The sequence below is a fragment of the Oenanthe melanoleuca genome, chromosome Z (genome assembly GCF_029582105.1).
Source record: "Oenanthe melanoleuca isolate GR-GAL-2019-014 chromosome Z, OMel1.0, whole genome shotgun sequence".
NCBI classification, from domain to species: domain Eukaryota; kingdom Metazoa; phylum Chordata; class Aves; order Passeriformes; family Muscicapidae; genus Oenanthe; species Oenanthe melanoleuca.
In genome coordinates this window covers 27,422,417-27,447,164 of record NC_079362.1, presented here as the reverse complement: position 1 = coordinate 27,447,164, position 24,748 = coordinate 27,422,417, and the positions used below count along the sequence as shown (strand labels likewise).

At 40.7% G+C, this 24,748-nt stretch overlaps 1 protein-coding gene across 3 annotated transcripts in view; it reads left to right on the top strand.

Moving 5' to 3' along the window:
* The window catches only part of PALM2AKAP2 (PALM2 and AKAP2 fusion), a 265,867-nt gene that overhangs the window by 49,703 nt on the left and 191,416 nt on the right, over positions 1-24,748 (top strand). For all 3 annotated transcript variants that reach the window (XM_056513037.1, XM_056513036.1, XM_056513035.1), the window contains exons 2-3: positions 615-695; positions 16,123-16,253. In XM_056513037.1, the coding sequence (XP_056369012.1) occupies positions 615-695; positions 16,123-16,253 (212 nt within the window). The remainder of the gene's footprint in view (positions 1-614; positions 696-16,122; positions 16,254-24,748) is intronic.

Here is a 24,748-nt window from a genome sequence, read left to right as displayed (position 1 = left end):
CCAATGCCATTTACTTTGTATGTAAATCCTGTACAACCTGTCTGAAACATCTTCCCAGCATTGAGCCCAGGGAAAGCTTTACCACCATCCCTGCTGGGGAAAAATGATGTCTGCAGACTGCTCTCTTCCTCCATGATGCCACCCCCTGATTTTGTGACACCTTGCTGTCACACAATTGTACCACACTCTCCATGGTTTTGGCCCCAGCATCTCAAATGCAAAATCACATCTTTGTCCCTTTAACTTCTCTCTTAGCTGTTATGCCTGTTTTCTCCCCTCCTCTGGGACTGTGCACTCTGTTGCTGCTCTGGCTGCTGGGAGCAAGCGAGGAGAATTTCTGCTGCTGGCAAGTAACCAGCCAGTCTGGGGCTGGCATCTTCTCAGAACGCTGCTGTTTGCATACCAGCAGGCAGAGGAGCAGGTGAAATGGGACTGGTGACATCTGTACAGATGTGTTTGAATGCTTACATGCTGTTACGAATCTGCTACCCTTAAAGCCTCCATTTCTCTGACGAGATCTCTCTCTCTCTCTCTCTCTCTCTCTCTCTCTCTCTCTCTCTCTCTTCCTCCCTCTCTCCCTCTCTCTCTTTTTCTCTCAAAATTATTTTTCCAAGGAGAAAAGGAAAAGGCAGACAGAAATAGAAGGCAAGAGACAACAGCTTGAGGACCAGATACTTCAGCTGCAGCATTTCAAGGTAAGGGACTGATGCCAGAAATGATGGATTGACTTAATCTGCTCATTATTAGACATGCAGATCACACGCCTGAAAGCTGGGAAAAGCCCACTCTGACACGAAGCAGCTTTCACTGCCGGAGCCTATCTCTTGCAGTGATCATGTCCTGCCTGCTTTTCATTCCATGTGTTTCATGCACAGGACCATGTTGTTTAAACGGTTTATGAGCATGGAGTCGGGAGGGTGTGAGTGCAGGCAGCACAGCAGTGCTGTTATTATTAAATGCTGTTATTTATTATACATAATGATAAGACACCAATCATTGTGGCTTGGGTGTGCACTGCATGGCTTCAGCCAGCAGTTTCTGCCCGCAGAGCTGCGTTGGATTTCTCTGGTGCCTGTCATTAGGTTTTGTGTGTGTGTGTGGTGCAGAAGGAGTGTTAGCATGCATCTATGTATGTGTGTAAGGATTTCATTGCAGGGTGGTTATTAGGCATGCATGGCATAATAAAATGAGCATGTATGTTCATGCAGGGAAGGTGTTGGTGCATATGTGTGTGTCTACATGGAGGGGCGCCTTGATATTTAACAGGGTGCCGAGCAATCCCAGTCCCTGTTGGTCTCCATGACAGCTGCAGATAGCATCATTTGAAAGCCATCCTTGCTGTTTCTCTTGCTCATCCCTCCTGTCAGTAGCATATTTGTGCATAGCAAAGATAAGGACAAAAGCACACATGTGATCTTTTTGTAACCGGTGAGCATTTGTGGGTCAGATCCCGCTGTATTAGTTCAGTAGGGGAGCCTGAGGAATTACAGTGATTAAAATATCTGAGAAGGATGATTGAAAGAAACTGGACAGTTTATCCTCACAGCAAGTAAGCTGAGCTGTTTTTTTTAAATTAGGATATTTGGGTTGCTTGTGGAATAAGTGTATGTGTGTGTGTGTGTGCTTGAACAGTGCACCTGCACCAGGAGACAATATGCAGAGTATCTCTGCCCACACATGAACTTGTAGACCACACTGCAAGTTATGCTACAGGCAGGATCTTTCCCCTGCCTCTTCAAGACCCTGCAGTCACATTCGGCAAATTATTCCTCCTTTTCTGGCAAACACATTGCAGTTAAGCCCAAGTGATTGGTATCAGCCTACACAAATGCCCCAATCAAGTTTACCACCAGTCTGTCAAACATTGGTGTTTCCAGGCAAAGATGTGATTCCATTTCTGTGGGGCAACAGGAATTGCTATTTTGTTCAGGCTTCCATTGAGTACAGGCAGGAGAGAATTTCTTCTGATAACTATAGGGTGCTGCAGCAGTACCTTCGTGATGCTTGTTTTTCTCCTTCTTGCTACCAAGTTGATGATTCCTTTTAGCAGTTAACTGTTTCCAAGCTAACTGCATTATTATTCTTTGTGAAATTCTTTAAGCAGAACCATTTGGATAGACAGTTCTGTCAATTTTCTGCTTCATCTCTTTTACTTTGATATGGCTGCTGCTAAAAATGTATTTTATTATCATCCATAGGAAAAGTAAAACCCCTCAAGGTGGTGCAGTGGGATCAGCCCCTCATCTAATGCAGACAAGCATTGACTTCAGCCCTGATATGTTCATTGCCACGAGTGGAGTTTCAGTTTTGCTGCATGGATTTTTTTCAGAGACACACATAAAAAATAGCTGTGTCCCTTTATTTTTTAACCCACAGGCAGGAGCAGGAGCAGTAATCAGGAAGGAAGCTAATAGAAGATCAGGGCACAGAAATTAAATGGCAGAGATGTTAAAAATGGCAGCTTTCTTAGCCAAAATCACAGCCTGACTTAAGGTCTGGAATGCTGTGTACGAGGATGAGCATGAGGAAATGCTAAAATCTTCCCTATCTCTCCATTCAGTGTCATCACTTGTCACCAGAGGAAAATTGTGCTTCTTCCGCAGGAGTGGTCATGGTGGCTGCTGCTCTGTGAGCTGCTGTACCACCAAGCAGTGGTCTGCTGGGACACCTGAATGAGGTGATGCCAGAGGTCTAACTGGGATTGCAGATTCATCCTCATTGCTGCTAGAACCTTCCTAAAATTAAAATAATAAAAATGTTTAAAAATGGAAGTAGGAGCACTGGCTGGTAGTGTTTCTCTTTCTCTTTGGAGACAGACAAAGAAAACTGCACTTTTGTTTCATACATCATTCAGTGTTCTTGTTGCTTAGTGAAGTGCTGACCAACATTTTATTTCGCCTGCCAGTTTGATTCACTCGTTTGCAAAGCTGTGTATCCCCCTGCCACCTACCCAGTGCTCCCCCTCGCCTCACCCTGCTTATCCTGAGCCTCTCCACGTCAGGGGCTCCAAGTCTGATGCGAATATAGTCCCTCAGCCTGATATGGCTCCCCAGTCTGACACACCAGACCAAAATAAGTGCTTCTATTTTCCCTCAGAGTACTAAGTAGAACATGATTCATTTCCTGAATTATGTGGATTTCATCTAATTCCGTGCAAGGCATACATCTAGGTTAAAAGACCAGGCTTTCCCTGTATTTACTCAAAATGCTGTGAGGCTTTTTAGAGTGTAAGGATTTCATATCAGTGTTCATTAAAATCTGCTGTGTAGAAACCTTTGAAATGAAATCTGGGTTAATCCTGTGTCTGCACTATCTGGGTTGATCCCACAAGCATAACAGCTTGAATTCACACAAAGACATTCATGCCAGTATTCAATGGGTTTGCCTCATTTTTGTGCAATGTCAGAGTAATTTTCTTTTTAAAATGCACTGTGTAAAATAGCATGTTTGGTTACCTAATAAAGGTTCTGGAAGCTACAGGGTTCCTGTTAATTTCAGAAAATTTTATTCACATTGGAAAAATATCTAATAGGAATCATTTATTGCAAATGTTTAGGCTGATTACCTATAGTTCTCAAGTTGCCAATTAGACCCCAGACAAAATTACTTTACTACCAGTTCATTTGTTTTTTCCTTGTTGCATATCTGGCTGAAAATAAGGCAGCAGCAGGTGCTGTCCCACTACTTTAGGCAAAGCAACCCAGCAAACACTAGACCCAGTAAAAGTCAGCGCTGAATGGGAACAAGGCTTTGGCAACACATTTTACCAAGGCTCCTGAGGATGAGGCCAGTGCTGAGGACATCAGCACAGAAGTGTAGCTCAGCTATTAATGGTCTATGTGAGATTCAGAGTTAATCAAGTGAAAACCTTCAAATGTGAAGATCTGGAGTAGGAGAGAGTCTAGAGTTGTATAGGCTCTAAAAGCTGAATTCCCTTTTGCTGTCAGTGAAGCCATATCCTCTCTTCCATGAATCACTCCAAAGTAAGGACTGATGGGCACAAACTGAGTACCTTGGGGCCACTGGGGCTCTCTGTTGAAGGCAGGAGGTTTGTCTACACTACAATCAGATCCTTCATGCCCTAGGTCTATACCTATGGAACAGGTATAAAGATACTTTGAAGCCCCATTTTGTGAGATTGAACATGCTCTTTTGCTCTAATAAGAGGCAATTTACAACAGGTCTCCTAACCTCACACCTACTCCAGTCCTTAATATGAAAATAATACTTCTTCTTCCATACAACCCAAGGTCAATTTTGTTGTCTAACAGCAGATAGGGTTGTGGTTTTGTTGTTGCTGTTTAACAATAGGTAGTGTTTCAACTTCATGCCTCAGCAGTTTCTTGGCCACATGCCTACAAATGGGGCTTCCTTGTCCACAGGAACTGGAGGTGTCACCAGCTTCTATCATTTAAAATTAGAGAAGTGGTAAAAATTCACCTTATACCAAACATACTTTGTGCAGTATCCATTGAAATTATTTGGTTTCTGGAGAAAGACTGAAATTTATTTTGATTTATTCATTGAACTGAAGAATAGAACCTGCAAACTTGTTCAGCTAGGCAGCTCTTGGGCAGGTCTGTTTTAACAGAGATGTTTACAAATAGACAGAGATTTATTTCAAATAGACTCCAGGGTAGCAGTATTTTTTCCAAAATCTGACTTCCTTGGTAGTTAATTGAATAGAATTTATATAATTGTTTACTCTAGTTCTGTTTGGTGGCCAATGGTAATAAAATAGACAAAACAAAACCTCCTAATTGAATGAAAAATTACTTCTGTGCTGTTACTTTAACTATTATAATAAATCCATTTTCCACAGTTATATTACTAATGGAGTGGTATAAATATTAGGGACCTGTTTCTTTTAACATCTGCTTCTTAAAGACTGAAATTCATGAGCGCAGTCTATAGCATAATTACATCTTTACTCTCAAGAAAGGGAAAGCCTTTATACATTGTTATAGAGACTTTGTTAGTGTATGGTTTTAGCTGAAACTATCTCATCTATAAATAAATTTTAATTTTATAGTTCCAGTTATATCGCTGTCCCCAATTTAATCTATTCTTAAAAGAAGAGCTGTTAGAAAATATAAATAGGTATATCTGACTCTGGATATATGTACAACATTGTGGGGGAAAAAAAGAGATAACTTTTGCAAATGAAGGAACCTTGTTATTTCTTTACAGAGAATCTCTTTATGATTTTCAGGTAAATTAATCCTTAAACCAAATGGCACCTCAGCCAAGCACACAAAATATGTTTGATGGTGTCATACAGTCTCCATTCCCTACACAGTCAGTGCAGTATTTTCCAAAATGTAGTTCAGAGATAAGGATATCATGCAGAGCAATGTTAAATGCCTTGCACATCTCCAGGAAGACAACATCTGTTGCCTTTCCCTTATCCACCAGTGATTTATGGCTCCATCATAGAAGGCCACCAAATCTGTCAGGCTTGATCTGTCCTTAATGAAGCCGTGTAAGCTGTTACCAATCATCTCCTTGTTTTTCATGTGGCTTAGCATAGTTTCCAGGAGGATCCTGTTCCATGATTTTGCCAAGCACTGAGGTGGAAGGGACTGATTTGCCTATCAATGCACATCTTCCCTTTTCTCTGTTTTAAAAGCTGGGGTTATGCTCCCACTCTCCAATCACTGGAAACAACTAGTCTGCCATAATTTCTCAAATAAACTGAATAACAGCTTAGCCCTCTCTTCTACCAGTTTTCTCATCAATTCCCATTGATCTTGTGCACCTTCAGATTCCTTAGATGGTCTTGAACTCGATGTTCTACTACAGTGAGTGGTTCTACATTCTCCCTGTCACTGCCTTTGCCTTCTGCATCTCAGGCAGTGTGTTTGGAGCACTTGCTGGTGAAGGCTGAGGCAAAAAAGTCATTGAGTACCTCAGCCTTCTCCATATCCCAGGTAACTAAGTTTCCTTTTTCTTTCTGGAGAGACTGAACATTTTCCCTAGTCTTTATTTTATCACCAACATATCTCTAGAAGCATTTTTTGTTGCCTTTCGTGTCTCTGGCTGTATTTAATCCCATCAGGGTTTTAGCTTTCCTGACCTCATCCCTGGCTGCTTGAACAATCCCTTTGCATTCCTCATCCTGAGGAAATTCTTTCACCACTTGCCCTTGTTTTCACTCTCTATAGGCTTTCTTTTTGTGTCTGAGTTTGTTCAGGAGATCCCTGTTGTCTACACAGGCCTCCTGGCATATTTGTATAGCTTGGTCTTTGTTGGGATAATCACTCCTGAGCTTGGAGAAGGTGATCCTTGAATACCAACCAGCTTTCCTGGGTTTCTCTTCCCTCTAGGGTTTTATCCTATGGTACTTGACCAGGCAGATCTCTGAGGAGGCCAAAGTCTGCCGTCCTGAAGTCCAGGGTAGTGCTTTCTGTGCACCTTCCTTGCTGTCCTAAGGATCTCAAACTTCATTTCTTGGTCCTTGCAGTCGAGGCTGCCCTCGAGCTTCACATTCCCCTCCAGTCCCTCCTTGTTGGGAGAAAAAGGTCCAGCATAGCACCTCCTGTCCTTGGCTCCTCTGTCACTTGAAGAGGGAAATTATAATTATGGCATTCCAGAAACCTCCTGGATTGCTCATGCCCTGCTGTTGTCCCTCCAAAAGATATAGGGGTTGTTGAGGTTCCCCATGAAGAACAGGGCTTGTGAACATAAATTCATTTTTAACTGTCTGTAGAGAGCCTCTTCAGCAGTTCTGGGACATGGAGAGGTTAAGATCTAATTCAGAGAGAAAATTCCATTTTGAGAGCACGGGGGACCCCTCTTTATCGCATTCTGTATATTAGCACCTTTGGGCTGATGCTCACCATCCTGAGAAATTTGTCTCCCACCAGGATTTAAACTGAGAATCAAGAGGCACTCCTCTGGATCATAAAACAAAGGAACTATAGACAGTTTAAACCTTTTAGTAAAAACAAAATAAAATAGAATAAAAAATAGAATTGTTTATGCAGGCCAGCTACACTAATTGTTTACCACAGAGAGATGAGAGCTTTAGTCCTCTAGCTCATGTTCCTTATCTGCTTGCATGCCCTTGAAACACAGCTGTAATTATTCCGGTTAAATCCCTCTACAAGTTTTGCTTTTATTCAGGAAAAATATTATGTGTGAGTTGTGATTTAAACTGGGGCAGAGATATCCTGGGATGATCATGTAAATAAACATACCATACAGGCAGGACTTCTTGAAACTCGTCAAAATTAGCAGTGAGATTTAAAGCAGAAACAAGGTCCTTTGAGCACCTCATGGCTACTCCAGCACATTTTGTTTTAGCCAGCCTGGGTCGATGCAACTCCAGGAAACTTACAGCTCTCTGCAACCCCAGCCCCTGCTGATGGCCTGAAACATGTTCAAAAATGAATTCGCAAGTCCAACTTTTTTAAATAATGAATGTAAGAATTTTAAGACTGGAAAACAAAGGAATCTCTGAAATATAACTTTTCTGATTGCCTCTTTTGACTGATGTGTGTATGTGGAAAACAGTGATAAACTGAAGCCAAGGAGAGACTGAATGTAGAGAAGAAATTATTTTTTTGGGTGATAATAGTAAAAGACAACAGTGGCTCTGTAGTAATGATAATTTGCAAAGCTTATTTGTTTTGAGGGGAAAGGTTTGACAATTTTTGAAATCTCAGATTGTTAATTATTCCCAAAAGATTTATCTTTCTATTAATTTTTACTTCTCTCACAGCTACACTTCCTTTGTAAATATGGAGTGAAACTGTTATTCTTTTCATGTGTGTATCTTTAAGAGGGGCTCTTGTTCAGTCTTCAATCCAACTGCAGGAAGGCCAGAAACTTCAGCTAGCTTGCAATTGTTTTTTATTCCAAAATTCCCTAGGAATTAGACACATTCTCATGGAGTTAGAAGGTAATTTATGTGCCAACAGGAGCAGGTTTGTCCCATGCATATCTTCATCCCAATACATTTGGATTCTTGACCAGGAAGGAAACCCATGCCCCATTCCCAGCAGATTTGCTCCCAGGTTGTGAGACCTCATTGTAGCATTCCCTTTTGCAAGCTATGTCTCTGGTGGTGTCAGCCTGCCAGGATAGCCCAGTCTCCTCATCCCTCCCCTCACCTCAGCAGTAGCCACTAGCCCTTGTTTATAGTTTATTCTCATTATGGTGCTTAACCTTGCCACAAGTGAAATATTAAACAATTGAACAGAATCATCATTATCATCTTGCAGTGAAAAAGTCTGAAATTTTAGATAGATTTCCTAAAGAGAGACACAGAAAAATAAACCCTGGCTTTCCAACATAAAACACAACTCTCCAGAAGAGGTTTTTTCCTGTTACTTCAAGCTGATAGACTGGAAGTTTAGAAAATATATGTAGAAAAGAAGCTGTGCTTGACTGTCATCTTATTGTTCATTGTGTTTCATATCAATATCATCTCAAGTCTTTAATGAATGTTAGAAACACTTACCTTTTATTGGGCCATACCTGTGATCCCTGTCAGTGAAACTAAACTGTACAGACCAATGCTCTGTAGCTGGTGGACGATCTGAATGACAGAGATTCAAACTTTGTGTCTGCTCTTGTAGAGCCTTGACAATGTCTCTTGCTGTGCTAAGTTTCTTTGAAGCTAAAAGATCTTGGGTTTTAGTTTGCCCTCTTCATCTTTGACTGAAAAACAACTGTCTGCTTGATTTACAAAGTTAAATAAATGGGACCTGAACAATTTAAAAGCAATGTACTCAGAATGTTTATACTGGTGATTTTACTAATGAATGGGAAGTTTTCTCTGAGGACCAGTTGTTGCTTTTTTCCCCTAAAAATCATTCCTAATTGGGCCTCTGTCTGTACAGCTGCAATTTCTGTTCCTCTGAGGTTTTGAAACAGACAAAGCATGAGACCCTCATGAAGAAGTCATCTACATCTATCATCATACCCATCCCTCAGCTTGTTTGCCACAGACATGCCTTTTCCTTGCATCTGCAGCTCTGGTTGCATGTGGCTCACACTGAATATGTACCTTGTCATGGGGGCACCCAGCTGAGATGCAGACCTTCCCAAAGTGAACACAAATCATGTCAGCTATCTCAGTCTTCCTTTGCCTGTTTCTGCAGTCATTTGGCACTGTGTTACATGCTCCTGTCTGTTCTGTTGCTGTGCTGAATATCTGCTTTGAGAAAAAGCAGTGGCTATTGTAAATACTCAGAAGAGCTGAAGGGCAGTCAAATGGACCTGTTACAGCAAGCAAAGAGGGAGGGAAGATAATCTCTGCAAAATCTTTTGGCTACCATGATTCTAGGTGGGGCTTATAATAGTGTCCATTGTTTATTTTTATTTCCTTATTTACTTCTTTTATTAATTTTCTTATCTCCTCATGTGTACCCCCCTTATACCCACGACACAGTGGCTCACTGGTGCTGTAGCATAATTCTGTTACTCCAGGAGCTGTAGGGGAAAAGGAGCCATGCTTTTTGGAGACAGGCTGAGCACCTGTCCCTTTGGTGGGAAAAATGCCTTGGAGATCCTGGCCTCAGTGGTCCACTGTAATAAGGATTTTATGAAAAGAAAAGGTTCAGGCAAATTACCAATGCCTATGAGGCTGAGAAGAAACTTAGGAAGAGTTTATGCTATCAGTCTCCAATGCCTGACCACAAAAGGTCGTCAATTACAGGACAGATTTAGATGGGAAGAGTTAATGTGTTTTAATGTTCTGTGTGATGAGTACACATTAACTGACTGTTGGACAACCTTTGCCACTTTTGGACTAAATGTAACCTTTTGTAATTGTATGTAACCTTGTAATTTTTATTTTTTTTTTTAAATTCAAGACATCACTTCCTTAAGCTGTTTCTAAGAAATGCTTCATTCATTTATTTCCTGAACAAAGAATAACAACAAACCGCTTTACAGAATAATGTTTAATCTTCCTTACAAACATGCTGTTTGCTCTTGAGCTGGTTAAGCTTCACCAACTAGGATACTTTTTTTTTTACTCATATATATGAAAGCTATGACTATGTGATTCAAGTAAAGACTACAACCAAGCTGTAAATTTTTGAGTTTGGCTTAATTCCCTAATCTGGGCAATGCTTGAATCATATCCATCTATCACGCAGACTTGCTCCTTGAGCTAAAACAAGTGTCTTAGATAGTTGGAAAGGCAACAAAAAGTTTTGCTGCTATATAAAACCAGCAAGCTGTAAATGCAAGCTGCTTGTCAGTTCCAGGGACAGTCATACCATACAAGGCCACATCTTGCAGCAGAAGCAGAATAGAATCTCTTGTGTTTGCTGAGGACCACACCTCTCCTTTGTTCTGCAAGCGGATTCTCTCACACTGAAAACCCACATAGGAAAACTCTGCCTCAGTCTGGGCAGAGGCAGATTGTTTCATTTGCCTAATGGAAATTAAATACTGCAGCATTACTCAGGAATACACTCTGTGAGTCTGCTTATTTCCTGATGGACTTACCTGTCATACAGTTTGTGTCTATAGCCTCTCTCTGCATTTGCATATTTATGCACAAATGGTTAAGGGCATCTAACTTTAACATGCCTGCTCACACTACAGCAGTGCAAATAATCTTTTTGTTTCCATTTTTTTGAAAGGCAAGGGAAGGCCTGCTGGCAAAGGAACAAGGCTTTCTAGAATCTCAGTACTTCATGTCCCAGTGACCTCTTTGCTAATGCTGGCAACAGTGCTGTGCATCAGCAGGGCAGACCAGACATGCTGGGCAGCATGAACGAGCTGGGTTAGAGCCAGGTGGATGGCTCAGGAAGCAGCACAAGAACACAACAGCAAGAAATGCAGTGTTTGGAGAGGAAAAAGGGTTGACAGGACAAAGGAGGAATCCCAGAGCATTTTTTACAATGGTTATTCTTGTACCTGTGTCCCTTACAAATTCAGTTTTATCAACCCAGGCAGATGCTTGAGAGCATGCACAAAGTGAACAGGTTTCGCTGCTCTGGGAGGCTTTCCCTCTTGATCCACTGAGTGACAGGGGGGCTCCAAACAGCAAAATCAGACCCATTGCTGCCTCCATAGCTCCAGATCTGCCTAAAAACCACACCCTTTTTGTACCAAAGTAACTTTTTGAAAAAAAGAATGAGTCTGAAATGCAGCCAGTTATGCTAACATCCTAATGTGTTTGGGGAGTAACATCTAATTCATGCATGTGGCAGGCAAAAAAATGTTCATTGCGCTCTTTTAGTAGGCATGGGCTGGTTTTATGTAGATTTGAGATACCAGCCTTTTGCCTTCATGATTTCCCATGGCACAAATACTGAATGGATAGCGGAAGAAAATAATTTCATATTAATAAATAAGTTCAGCTCTAAAATGTTAATCTCTGATGTGCTTCAAGCTTCAAAATGCAAAGACTTTTGACAAAACTTCAATTTGGCAAAGATTTCAGTAAAAATTACTTTGATTTTAGTGGATCATTAGTGGCTATTTTCTAGGGCACAGAAGACAATAATTACCTGGAATAGTCCACATTCAGAAGTGTTTCACAAAAGCAGGCACATTTTACTGGAAAAGGCCCAACTTGGGTCAACTTTTGATCTTTGTTTCTTCTCAGGACTATCATTTTCCTTGAGCTCAGGAGACAGAGGAGGGCTCTACTTCAGCTGGCACTGCTTTCAAGGAGAGAGAGTACTGATTGCCCCCTCAACATCTGCTTGCACACAAAGCTTGTTTAAGGGACTACCCCAAAAGGTGGCAGCACAGCAAGGACTGGGGTTTTTCCCTTTTCATAAAAAGTTGTGACAAGTCTGCCAGATGTGTCTGGACCTCCAGTTAAGACATTGACACTGTCATACTGTATGTGGGACTGAAATGCATTATTCATATGAGCAAAGTTTATGGAGGTTGTTTCAAAAGCAGCAAGACTGATGGTTAGAACTAACCAACTTTCACAAAGCAGGGAGTGCAGAAGTGCCACGGAATAGACATAATGATTTATGAAAAGGATGCTAAAAGGTTTACTTGCTGTAATAAAATGTCCTCTGATACTTAAACTTTAGATGCAACATTAAAGCAAAATGCAGCACTAACAGTAAAGGTTTTATTTGCTTATACAGCATTAATTCTACAGTGTGCGTTTGAGAAGCTATGCATTATTTCCTTGCTAGCACTAAGTGTGAACAACTTAAAGCCCTCAGGCTTCACTGTCCTGAAGCATGCAACTGGAATAAATAGCATGTAAGACTGCAGTGCACCATTTTTATGGCCATTGCTGTGTCTGCTGCATTCAGACATTTGGCACAATTTCTTTCTGTCCTGTTCAATGGTTTTTCTCTTATTTATGTCCTCGCTATGGTCAGTTCACATAACTGTGACCTATTTTTTCAGTTTTTGCATGATGCAGAATTCAGTTGGTTTTCCTATGCTTGCACGAGCTAAGCAAAGTGAAGCTGCAAATCCTTTCTACAATCTCAATTCTCAATTCTGTGCAGACAAACCCAATCCCCTGAGAACAGTGGCAACCTAGAGGATCTCAAGCCCAGTGCCGTTTCCACTCCAGTAACAGAAAGCATTTTTAATGACATGATCTAATTTCTGCTGAAGGATTTAGCCCTGAAGAAACCATTCTCTTGCAGTAAATTAAAGAATACCAATACCAGACAGTACATAGCATAACTGTTGCTCTGTTAGTAAAGGGGCTTCTTCTGAAAGTGCAGCATATTCACTGTATTCACAATATTCACACATTCCAGTAAGGCAATAATCAGGACAAATACCTACATTTTCACAGTAGTTTATGTGGCTACTCTCAGAACTCTCTATCACTTGGATGATATCTAATCATACAGCACAACTGTGGTGAATAAAGAAGCTTTAAAATGCAGAAGAGAGTTAAAGCTCATAGCAGACAATGAAGGAGAAGCAATGCTGAAATACTAGCTTGTAGCTGTTTTAATCACAACCTGTTAAGCAAATGCACAATATTATTGAACAGGGGTAGCTCACACAGGTATGCATTTTTGGGTGCCATCCTCATGCAAACCTTCTTTTAGCACATTTGAGAAATGCCTCCTATTCTTCCTGGGAAAATATTTCATAAGATTTTTTTAAGAAGCATAACCCAAATTTCATAGGTATGGAGAACAGATGGCAGCAGACTCTCTTTTGTTTCCAGTCTGCATTTGGCTCTGGTTTGCATCTGTCTGGGTTGCTTTGATGTGGGCTGCCTCACTAGACTGCCTCATGTGCAGGAGCTGTGCCTGAGCACCCAGCACAGCTCTACCAACTCCTCACTACCCACCCTTGGTTTCCTCATATGTACCAAGACCTTCCCTATATTTTTGCGATGAAAATGTCCCCTTGAGAAATGTTTGCTCAAAGCAGGTGAGACATTCTTCCACCCCTGCCCACTGCTTCACTCCTACACCAGTTGTCTGGCCGGGGAGAAAAGGCTTCCTGCACAGCAAGAGGGGTGACCCTGGTGTCTGCCCACCTGCCTGTTTGCCTCTTGCATCTACAGTGAGTGGATAAGTACACACAGCCTCAGCAGCATGGCTAACAGACTCTCTGCAGTTTAAGAAATGCATTCATAAATGTTTCCATTCTCAGTTTTCTTGTCTGAATTCCTCAGTATAGTATCTAATAAATGCCTTAATTTTCATATTGAAAAGGAGAGCCAGAAACATCAAAGCTTCCAGTTTTCCTGTTTCAGATGAAATATGCTGACATTTCACCCAAGAGAGAAGATTTTTAGTAGATCATAGCATTCTTGTCTCTAAATATGTCTTTTAAAAAGCTCATTGATGCTTTCCAGTTTCAAAAAGTTTTTAGGGAGAAAGAAACCATGTGATTTTGTAGCTTAAGTGTTTCACATAAGCAAAGACCAAAATAAAGGCTGTACAAAATACCTTACTTTTAGTGTTTTGAAGGGACTGGCTTCTTCCTGTAAAACCACATTTAGAAAAGTCTCAATTTTACCTGTGCTCCTGGAGTAGGAGAGGAGTGACTGTTAACTTAATGTCTTCAGTGTCAGTGCTTTCAAGCAGAATTTTCTCAAAGGCTATATTTATTTATTTTTCTGGAGCCATATCTTATTTATTTTTCTGGAGCCATATCTGTCTTAATCTTTAAAGTTTGTTCTTTAGAAACTTAGTGGTTTTTTTCCAACTGAGTGTCATTCAGATTTTCAGTATGCAGCTGAGTAAGATACATGCAGCCACATAGCTCCTCATGCAGCTGGTCCACATTTGGCACATAAGCAGCAGTTTGCTAAAGAGCAGTCAGCCTTCACTAGGCTTTGTGCTGGATCTAGCCCAGCAGGTATCCACTGTGCTACTGAGACTTTAAAGGCCAAAGCACAGGTTGTTAAATCTTTAGCCCTCAAGACCTGTAAATCCATCTTTGTCCCATTTTGTTTCTTTATATGTGGTGACTTGAGAGTCCTCTGCTGAGAGCACATTTCTATAGTATGGTGGGCCTGAATGAGATGATGAAAGTTCTGGCTGGTAATCAGCTCAGCTGAACACAAAAATTTCACTACCAGCACATGAAATGTGGTAGGAAGCACTAATAGATGGTGGTGCCAGACAAGGAGTAGCAAACTGTGGCTGGAGATAGCCACTTGTACTGTTTTGGCAACTAACAGCTGGGAGGCCATGAGCAAGGCTGAGTTCAGCCAGGTAAAATATGTCACCAGCATCAGCAGGTCCAACTATTGAACGTGACTGCATGGGACAAGAGCATGAGACCTTTTCTGCTATGCAAAGTCCTAAGTCACATAGAAATCACTTTAAATCCACCTAGACATCCTCTCATGCATAGCACAGTTAAAGCCAGTGAAAGCTTGAGTAATTTATAAAATATAATTTGCGTGTGCGTTTTGTGTTGCTTTATGTCTTCTGCCTTACTAAAATATAATTGCCTGACATCAAATAGGCTATGGAGTGACAAAAATAGTTTGTGCACAGTTACTATGTCTATATATATACACACATTCAAAATCTAGCAAGAAAGCCTTGTCTGACATGTCAAAAATGTTTCTATTTTGGGCAAGGTTTGAAGCTTGCTGTTGGTGGTAAGTGCTTTCCCTTTATACATAGTTTGCACAAGTCAGGTTCTATTCCAGCAACAAGCATGGCATTGAAAAGACACATACAGCATGTTTGGGCTGCTTCTGGAATCCAATTTCCTTGAACTGATGGTTTCCTGATTAACTCCTCTTTGCAGAAAAAGACGTGGTTCCTTGAACTAGCATTGCCAATCACTTTGCAAATTCAAATCCAAGGCTCCCCTTTACTGATCAATGCAAGGGAAAGTTTGGTTGGTCCCCTGGCTGACCATTTCTTCCACCAGCTCTATTTCCTTCTTGCCAAGGTAAACTCCAAGGGGCAAAGTCCTGTTTAGCTTTGGCCTCCTGGTCTTCCTTATCCTATCTGCTGCATTTCTCTGTTTGATTTGGGCCAGACAAGTAATACAGTGTAGAAAGCACAACAAAACTCACAGGAATAATTATACTGGGTGAAAGATATTGATGCTTTTTGCAACAAGGTTGCTGTGTCCTGGCAATCCTTCCATGATTTCTGGAGACTTTTGTTCATTTGTTCTGATTTGTGTATGCTCAAGAGATGACGTATGTGCTCATGTTTATGTTTACATGTGTCTGTCTGTCTGCCTGTAAATATATGGAAACACATCTGTTGTAAAAAAAAAAAAAAAAAATCTTTGATTGATTTAATAGGAAACTAATTTTATGCTCCATGAAAAATGTTACATTTAGAGCACACTGATCTTTTGTTTTGAAGCTTTGAAAAGTTTATTACTTTAGTCCTTCCAGCACATGCCTTCTTATTCACAGAAATCCAACTTCTGTTCAAAAATTTAAGTTCTTGCAGGACTTTCTAATTTGCTGATTTTGTCAAGAACTAAAAATAACTTAATATGAAAGCATTGATGGTAAATGAACTGTATGCTGTAAAACTGACACTCCTCAATGTGAAAGGCCTGACATCTCAGTAAACAGCTGATTGCTGTTTTTAACTGTCTAAAGCAGTAAGCAGAAATTTAGTGGGGACTAACTAATATTCAGAAGCAAAGACAGTTTCTCCTCAATCTTCAGATAGTTTTTTTCAGTCTATACCTAAGATATGGGATTTTTTTACATTACAGTCAAAAGCTCTTCGGGAAAAATGGCTGCTACAGGGAATTCCTGCTGGCTCTGCAGAAGAGGAAGAAGCCAGAAGGAAGCAGTCAGAAGAGGATGAGCTGAAGGTGAAAAAGCTGGAAGAAAACATACACAGGTAGGGACAGCTTCCTTTAGTTTTGCCTAAGAGCAGTCACAGCCATGAGGACTGGAGTCTTTCCTTGCCCAGGTCCCCACCTCTGGCAGCAGCTAATGGCAGCTGCCAGGCAAGGCTGTAAAAGGCAGCTACACATACAACCAAATATGCCCAGCATTTGTCTCCTAGATGTCCCTGGTGTTCAAGATAGAGTCTTTGTGTTTAATGGACTTTTATGGATTTCTTTCATGAGGTAGCTGAAAAGGGAATCAAGTTTGGCCTTCAGTTGCATGTGTATGATATGATCAACACGCAAGAGATTCTCCATTCCTTTACACCTCCTACAGCCAAAATGAGTTCAAAGAGGGAGAGCATCCTTTTGCATTCATTTCACTGGTGCAAATAACTTTTTGAAATGCAGCAGCAGATGCCACCAGCAGATCAAATACCTACTGCTTTTAGAAGCAAGGTTTGGGTGTAAGAGTGATTTCCTTTTATCAGTTTCCCATTGCAGTCTGAGTTGACATTTGTCCTCTTTTTTTGTGTTTTTCCTTGTTTTGTTACAAACAAAGGGTTCTAAAGGAAAAGCTCATAAGGAAAGTGTTTTAATCCTCACAGGGCAAATTCCAGAGCTGCTTCTACCATTTAGGTTATGTAAATTTAGAGTTTTTCCAGATGGCAAAAGCTGATGAAACTTGACAACACAACTTTTACAAATACATTAGCTGAGGCTACGACAGAGAAAAGGGAATAGAGCCAGTAGTCCAAGGGTTGAGGTATTAACTTAGCATCTGTTGAACTCAATTTGCCTTATGGCAGGTTTCTTGTGAAATTTCTTGGAGGAGTCAATGAGAATATTTCTTTGGAGATATAGACAAGCAGACCTACCCCAAACCTGGAAAATGCTAAATGTCTACTATGTGGAAGATATAGATCAGCATGAATGTCAGAGTTACCTCGTGCTACCGGTCTTTGTCCTGGGATTCATGATTGAAGCTGATCTGAGAATGTGTATTATTCTTTTACGTTTGTGGTAACATAAGGCAAGAAAACTTTTTAGATTTCATATGATATCTGATGTTTTACTTCATAAATTAATACTGTATATGGAAAGAATACATGGAGCGTGCTTCAGAAATATGTACTGCAATACATATTTCATCTAGTGCTGAATGCTGCAAGGTGCTAAGAGCCCTGAACCCATCCAGCAAAACACATCAGAGAGTGGCTAATTTCAGCTGTATGAGTACCACCACTGAAGGCAATGAAACCTCTTTGTTTAATTAGTTCAAAGTGCAGGATGGAGGACTGTGTAAAACCTTTGCTCCTATGGTTTGCTGTTTTGCTTCCTTAACTGAAGCCATGAAATCAAATGTTTGAATATTTTGAAGTAACAGAGCTTTCTTTTTCTCTGACCACTTATCTGTCAAATGAAGTGTTAGCTGCTTTCTCCTGAGTTGAGGTGACATTTGTGTGAAAGCCTCACAAACAAGCTTAACTTCCCTGTTGTCTTTCCAAGGCAATTCCAAAGACAGTAAAGAAGTATTTTAATTTAAATGAGAAAATATTACATCTGAATTGTAGAGATTAACAGAAGTTGAGGTCCTTAGTCTAATTACAATTTACATCCATGACAACATGGCATATCCAGAGCCCATCAAAATAGGCTAAGAAGGTAAAGGGCTGTAGAAGGGGAAATAAGAAGAGAGATGTCAAGCACATTATCCTGAGAAGTGAAGTAGGATGGACTTATCCTGAAAGTATTTTTCTTGCTGTCTGTGCATTACATTTCCCCTCCACATTCATAGGGAAGAATCAAGGGGAAGGATTACAGGGAGATTGTTCATCTGTTAATGTTTGCAGAGGATCAATGATCCTTTGGAAGTCCACTATACACTATCCAGGGGAACCCTGTGAAAAATCCCAAAGCCTCTCAGCAAGGATGGCAGAGGATAGACTAAACTGGTTCATGAGGATAGAAAATTACTTCAAGACCAGCCCTAAGGCTGATTCCACAGAACTGTAAGAACACTGTTCCGTGGATCTTGCATATTCATTAGTGTCACACTGCATCGTATGTGCAAGCACAGAGCAGCTGCACTATCAATATGTCTGTGAAAAAGTCTTTGGATACATATACTGGAAATTATATATTAAAATACATAATATATTATTAAAATAAATATCATTTGCATTTCCTCTCAGATCAAGGTGACACTTATTTGCAAGGAGCAATGTCCAGCACCTGCTGGCAGGCAGTCCCCATGACCCTACTCCAAGAAGGGGGAACAGGAGGTCATCCCTTTCCTCCTGCAGCAGAGCATCCTAATCTCATGACAGAGAACACTATTTCTACACACACCACTCATGTAGGTGGGCTCATGTAGCTGGTGGGCTCATGAGGATGTGTTCAGTCCAGAAAAAAACAACACCTTTTGGAGAAACAGTAAGGCTAGTGGATGGCCTTTAAGGCCTTTCACATCACACAAAGTCTTTGGTCAGGTATTGCTCACTCTAGTTCAGTTTTAAGTTACTTTCTCACTAAAATCATACATTTTGCAAGATGTAAACATGCTTCTAATGTTTATTCTTAAGCTAGTGTAACCAGTTCTCCTTTATGTGGAAAGTATTTAATTTCAACTGAGGCAGTAAAAATGCGTAAGAGTACAGACTGCTTCTTATTTATTAGACTTCTGTGTTATTTTATCATGATACAGGAAATCATATACTTCAGTTTGTAGCTTGCAAGGATATGTGCATATGACTCAACTTAGAAATGAGTAAGTGCAATGATTTAATGAGCTTCCTTGTATGCAAAAGCATTTTAAAGAAGAATGCCTATATTACTCAGCATTTTTGTGCACTTCATGTCAAGCAATGGAAAAAAAATCAGCATCAAAAAAGAGGGATAAAGCAGAACAAATAATGCAATGCAAATAATTTAATACTACTATAATGCTGCTAGTTAACATCAGGAGGGCATAGAAGTACATGATATACGTATAAGTTAAAAAGCAGGGAGTGCAAAATAAGAACAAGATGCAGGCGTATGAATGGTGAAACTGTTTTACAGGCAAAGCAGTGATTTGACAGCTGGGATTAGTCTAATATGCTTAGGACCCTTGTAACCAAGAATGAAAAGTGAAAATCAAGGAGTCAAAAGCTAAGTAATTTTGGTCCTGGACTTCCAGCACTCCTGCTTGCTTGACTTCAATCTTCAGAATAAGATAAGACGCCCCATGTAAAAATCCTTTGTCTCTTGCATTTCTTTTTCAAAAGTGGTTGGTCCAAAGGACTTAACAAGAAGACTGAACGTGCTATTCCACGTTCATTTAGTCTTTAGTGGATTGGATCTCTGTCGGCAGTGAATAACATTGTTAAATGTTTGAAACCTGGCTGGAAGACAGCTGCTGGTGGCAGCATTGTACCAATGTCAGAGCAAAGCTTGACGTGGATATCTCTTGACACAAACAGTTCTTAGACATAAATTTTAAAGTTCTTTAGTTTTTTTATGCTATTATAAAGTTCCTGGGTCAGTGGTAGAGAAAAGCAGAGATTTCTGAGTTTGTTTCCCATTGTTTCAAAGTACAAAAGTGATCTCCTGTTTTTTGCAGCTACCTTGGATTTGGAGTAAATTATAGTAATGGTGTGAAAAAATGAATGAAAAGCATTTCCCTTCCCTTAAACTTATTCTCCAAATCACAGACCTGAAACATATTATTTGGGATAACATTGATAGAGATTCCCAGTCAACTTCCACAGATGTATTTGTGGTAATGTATTGTAGGTGAAACAAATGTTGCAATGTGTTGTGTGCCTCCTATGGTTTGGTTTTTTTACTGCATGATGGTCTGGGGGTTTTGCAGCAGTGAATGAAAGTTGGCCTCTGGGTATTATACAGGTAATATTCTTAGAACAGAGCAGCCTACCCAAAGCCTGCTATTCCTTTGCAGCATTTCAGATGCTTCCCAAATTATTTTGTTATATTAAATTATAGTTCATGGCTGGTGGCCTGTGTTTGCTACAAAAGATGAAGGGGTTTTGTTGCTCTGAAGCTTTGGGTAGCATGGAAACAAGAAATATGCTATATCTCCCTACTTGATGATGAAAACACTTGCATGAAATACCAGGACTGGACTTGTTGTGGCTCCTGGAGTAAAGAAAACCAGAGAAATAAATGTTTGGCTGGGTGACATATCCCTCCAGTAATCAACAGAGCATTTGTTAACCTTGTGTGAGGACGTGCCCAACAGCTCGAGTGAAAATTATTATTTTAGCCATTTTGGGCATGTGGACCAGACAGCTTAAACCAATGGATTCTGGATCTCCAAAATATACACACAAGAGCCACTAGTGGCACTTTGGTGCTGGGACAGTTCTTGCAGGACAGAGGCCAAGGACTAAGCAGATGTCTTGTTCTTTGCTCAGGACTACTCAGCTGTCAGCACCTCCAAGGTACTAATGTTTGCAAAAGCCCCTTGGTGTGGTGAAGTGCTTCACTGTTCTGCATGCTGGTGATAAGCCATGGCTGTGTCACCTCCAGGAGGAAACTTTTCCACGGTGGTCGAGCATGGAAGTAGAGCTCCAGTGGGAGGGTCTGTACCTTGGCCCACAGGGCAGGAGCTCTTTCTGGGGCAAGAACATCCTTGATGGTTGTTGCTATCTTGCTGATGTAGGCAGGTAGTAAATGCATGCTAAAAATCTCTCCCTCCTGGCGATTCCCATCCCAGAGCGCTGAACGGGAAGATGCGTAATGAAAGGAAATGCAGGAGAAGAACATCTTCCAAGCAAAACACTTAACCTGAGAGACCAAAATAGATGCTGATTGTAAGCTTACAGGATGCAAAATAGATGCTGAATGTAAGCTGAGGATAAGCTTACCACTTCTCCCAAGCAACAGGTGCCTTGGTTGTGCTCTCTGTTGTTCTACTTGCTTGGTCTCTGTCTGCTTATTACACATAAGTCCAAATCTAAGTGAAATCAGATGCAAAATATGGTAGAATTTCTTCAAATTTGGCAGAAACATCATCTTCTCCCATTACTGTAATTGAATATTACAGGTAAATGCTTAGATTTGAGTTTCATCAGAGAGGCTGGCCTAGGCCATGAGAAGAAAACTTCCCCAAGCTGATTTGATGTGCAGAAAATAAAATCTTCTTAATATATCTTATTAATAGACACAAGTGCCTCACAGATCTCTGATGCTAGATGGGGAAATCTCTTCTCATTGAAGAGTTCAGCAAGTGCAGACTTATGGTTCAGCTGAGGCTGTTGCAGCTGCTGCACCTTCAGCATTTTCTCTCCTTCAGGTGTCCATTGTTTCATTTTTTTTAATGCCAATGTTTGTTTCCTGTGTCTTCTTTCCACTATAAAAACCTAATATGTTTCAGACTGGGAACTCTGAATATAATTTAGTCTATCTTGCACTGTCACTTATAGTCTTTGCATGGCAGAGAGAGAGAGAAAACTTAAGACAGATGCAACTGCACTCCTTCAAGAGAAGGATCATCTGATGTCAAAACCAGCTGCTCAGACCTCCCCTGTAGCAAACAGTGTAAACTGGGACCATAAGCCTCTCCTTAGCCAGGTCTCAGTCATTTCCCTTCAGTCTTAACCTCCAGAGAGATATGAGCAGTTTCTAAAGTTATGCTAGTGCAGAAAACAGTGTGTTTTATTTTGCAGCTTCACATTGATGGCAGATGGAGAAAATTATCAGGAAATTGCATTGTTTATTCAGCATTTTTGGCTTTTACCTAGAATGCCAGATGCAGCTGGAGGCAAGCCTTTGGTCTACCTCCATATGCTTCCCAGCTGACCAGCTCTGTTGGGTGAGCTGTGTAGGAGTGAACTCACAAGAATATCTCCTCATGGCCATGCAGTGTCTTCAAATTCTGCTCACCTGGTGAGGGAATATCTGCACAGGAGTAGCTGTTCATCCCCAAGCCTTCTGTTTAGTTCTCCACTAAGATTGATCAGGACCAGTTCTCATATGCTGCAGGCCTGCAGATTCCAATTTCAGCAATCCCTCCAAACTGTGGTTTCCTAAAGAGCACAACTTTCATCTCCCACTGCACTCTTGATGGGGTTTATTTTCATATATGATACATTTCTCAGAAAAGCAGAGACCAAAACAAAGCCAGGCAAAAAGCCTAAAAAACAGGAAAGTACATGTTTTCAAAGGAACCTCCATTGCATTATGATTAGAGAACTTCTCAGAACCTGCATGATGATGTAAAAAAAAGAATGAGCTAGGGGTTGCTGGGTGCTAATGGATTTGAAGTTTTTTCATATGGTATAATATATTCAGATGTAACACTTAAAAAAAAGAAACAACAAGCCAACACTAAAAATAATAATACAGCTTACTAGTTCAGCTCTCATGCTCAACTCATACTTAAAATAGCAGAATGACATGCCAGTGCCTTAACAGTTGCTCAAATGCTAGTGTCCTGGATTTAATAGTAGAAATCTCTGGATCTTCCACATCTCCCAGGCATTGCTAGTTTGTAATAACTTAATGATTTCTATGCATCTTACAGAATGGAGAAAATTATAGACTCTTCAATTGGGGCACAGACTTCCTCCACATCACTTGTGTCTGCTCTCCTTAAATATGTGTACCATATATGGACATTGATAAAGACACTAATTTGTCTACTTTTAGAGCCAGCTATAAAAGAAATCCCACAACTCTACCTGAACATAGCAAAGGATTTTTCATCTCTAGTGCTTCTGACGCTTCATCCAAATCAGTGTGCTATAGATTTAGAGACAAGCTCCTTGAGAATGGAAACAGATTGTCAAGCTGTCCTGGCTTCAGCAAGGGTAAAGTTAATTTCTTCTTATGGTGCTTCATCTCCAGCTGGGGTTAAAACCACCACACAAGGATGCATCTTTTAGGCAAGATAACACTTGTAAAGTGCCATCACTTTCTGTATGAGTTAACACTAGCTTACATGTTTCACCCTCTTGCAAAAGGGGCAATACCTCTATGTCAGGTTCAGCAAGAGAAATGCAATTTCAATAACAGCAGCCTTTCAATAAAACAGACATTTTGTGCAAGACTGGGTTTCTACTAGATGAGACACAGTGAAATATCATCAAGTGAAAAGCTCCTGAGCCTCCTGGGCTTTATCACTTCAAAGTTGAAAAAGTGCACATCTCTTAATGTGATGGTGTTAGCCAGATGGGGAAATCTCTTCCTTATGCGTGTATTATCTTACGTATTGAATCACCACAGATACACAGATACTTACACCTCTTTTAAGCTGAGTAGAACTGACAGGGGTTTCCTGAAGCAGTAAACTGTATTATAGCATGAAGAGTGGAAAACTGTTGAACTTCATTACATCCAAATTAAATATTAATCTTGGTCCTAACAGGATAGTTGCCTGGAGTAAAAAAAAAGCTAACTAGAGTCCATTCCTTTCCTTGTTATGCTTACTTTTGTTGAGATTGGCTGATTGGTTTGCTTGGCTTGTATGCTGGCCCTAACACAGGGTAGTACAGGTGAAACAGCTCCTTACATAAAGTTGGTTCATATAGCACTTGGTAGACGGAAAAAAAATAAAATTGTGGAAATTCTATAACAGGAAGACAAGTTTGTGTGAAGGTAACCTACATATGCAAAGTCTTGTTAGATATGACAAACCAGGAGTCTATTGAGAAAGAGAAGGCACAGAGTTAGGCAACGGCATTAACTCGTTTTATTGCTTTACAGGATCATTAGTGTCTCTTCAAATTAATTCAGAGGACTTCTCTCTTCCCTGCCAAACCACTCTTTAAGTGCTGGACTTAAAGAGGCCACATGCAGTGTACACATATGTGTGTATAGATAAAATTCTGAGGTCATGACATGCAGTGTACATGCACACATGTTCACACACGTGATCACGGAGCCAGGGAAGACAGCTGTAGTTCTGGTCCTCAATATTCCCTTCTCCCAAAGGGCCAGGTCCATCCTGTTGAATTCCAAGAGCTTAAATGAGTCACCTCCCTTGAATTATCCTCTCCTTTGGCCCACCATGCAGTCAGTGAAGGAACAGCATCACCTCTGTGCCATGTAAGCCTCTCTCTCTCTCTTGATTTTGGGCACCTCAGTTAAGTTCCTCGAGGGCCATTGTGGAACTTAAGCCTTGATGTTTCTTCCTGCACAGGCACCCTCTACTGGGCCTCTGAGCACTACTGTGATGCAAGTATTCCCCAGTAAGGACTACTAATGTGTCTGGTGCATCATCTGTCTATGAGCCCAGGCTCTGCCCTGCCACTCTTGCTGATCTCCAGCACTGACACATACTCCTGCAGAGCTGGGCTAGTGCTGAGTAGGTGGAGGTGGGACAAGGTGCAGAGTCTGGAGCCACCCAGTGGGCATTGGCAGTGTGAGCACTGGTTTTAAAAAATCTGCAATTTGAAGAGCATGTCACCTTCTCTGTAGGGTATTTTAACTACTGCAGTGTGTGAATAATAAGGCAGAAATTAAAGCAAATCCCTGTTGATGGCCCACTGAACGTGAAGAA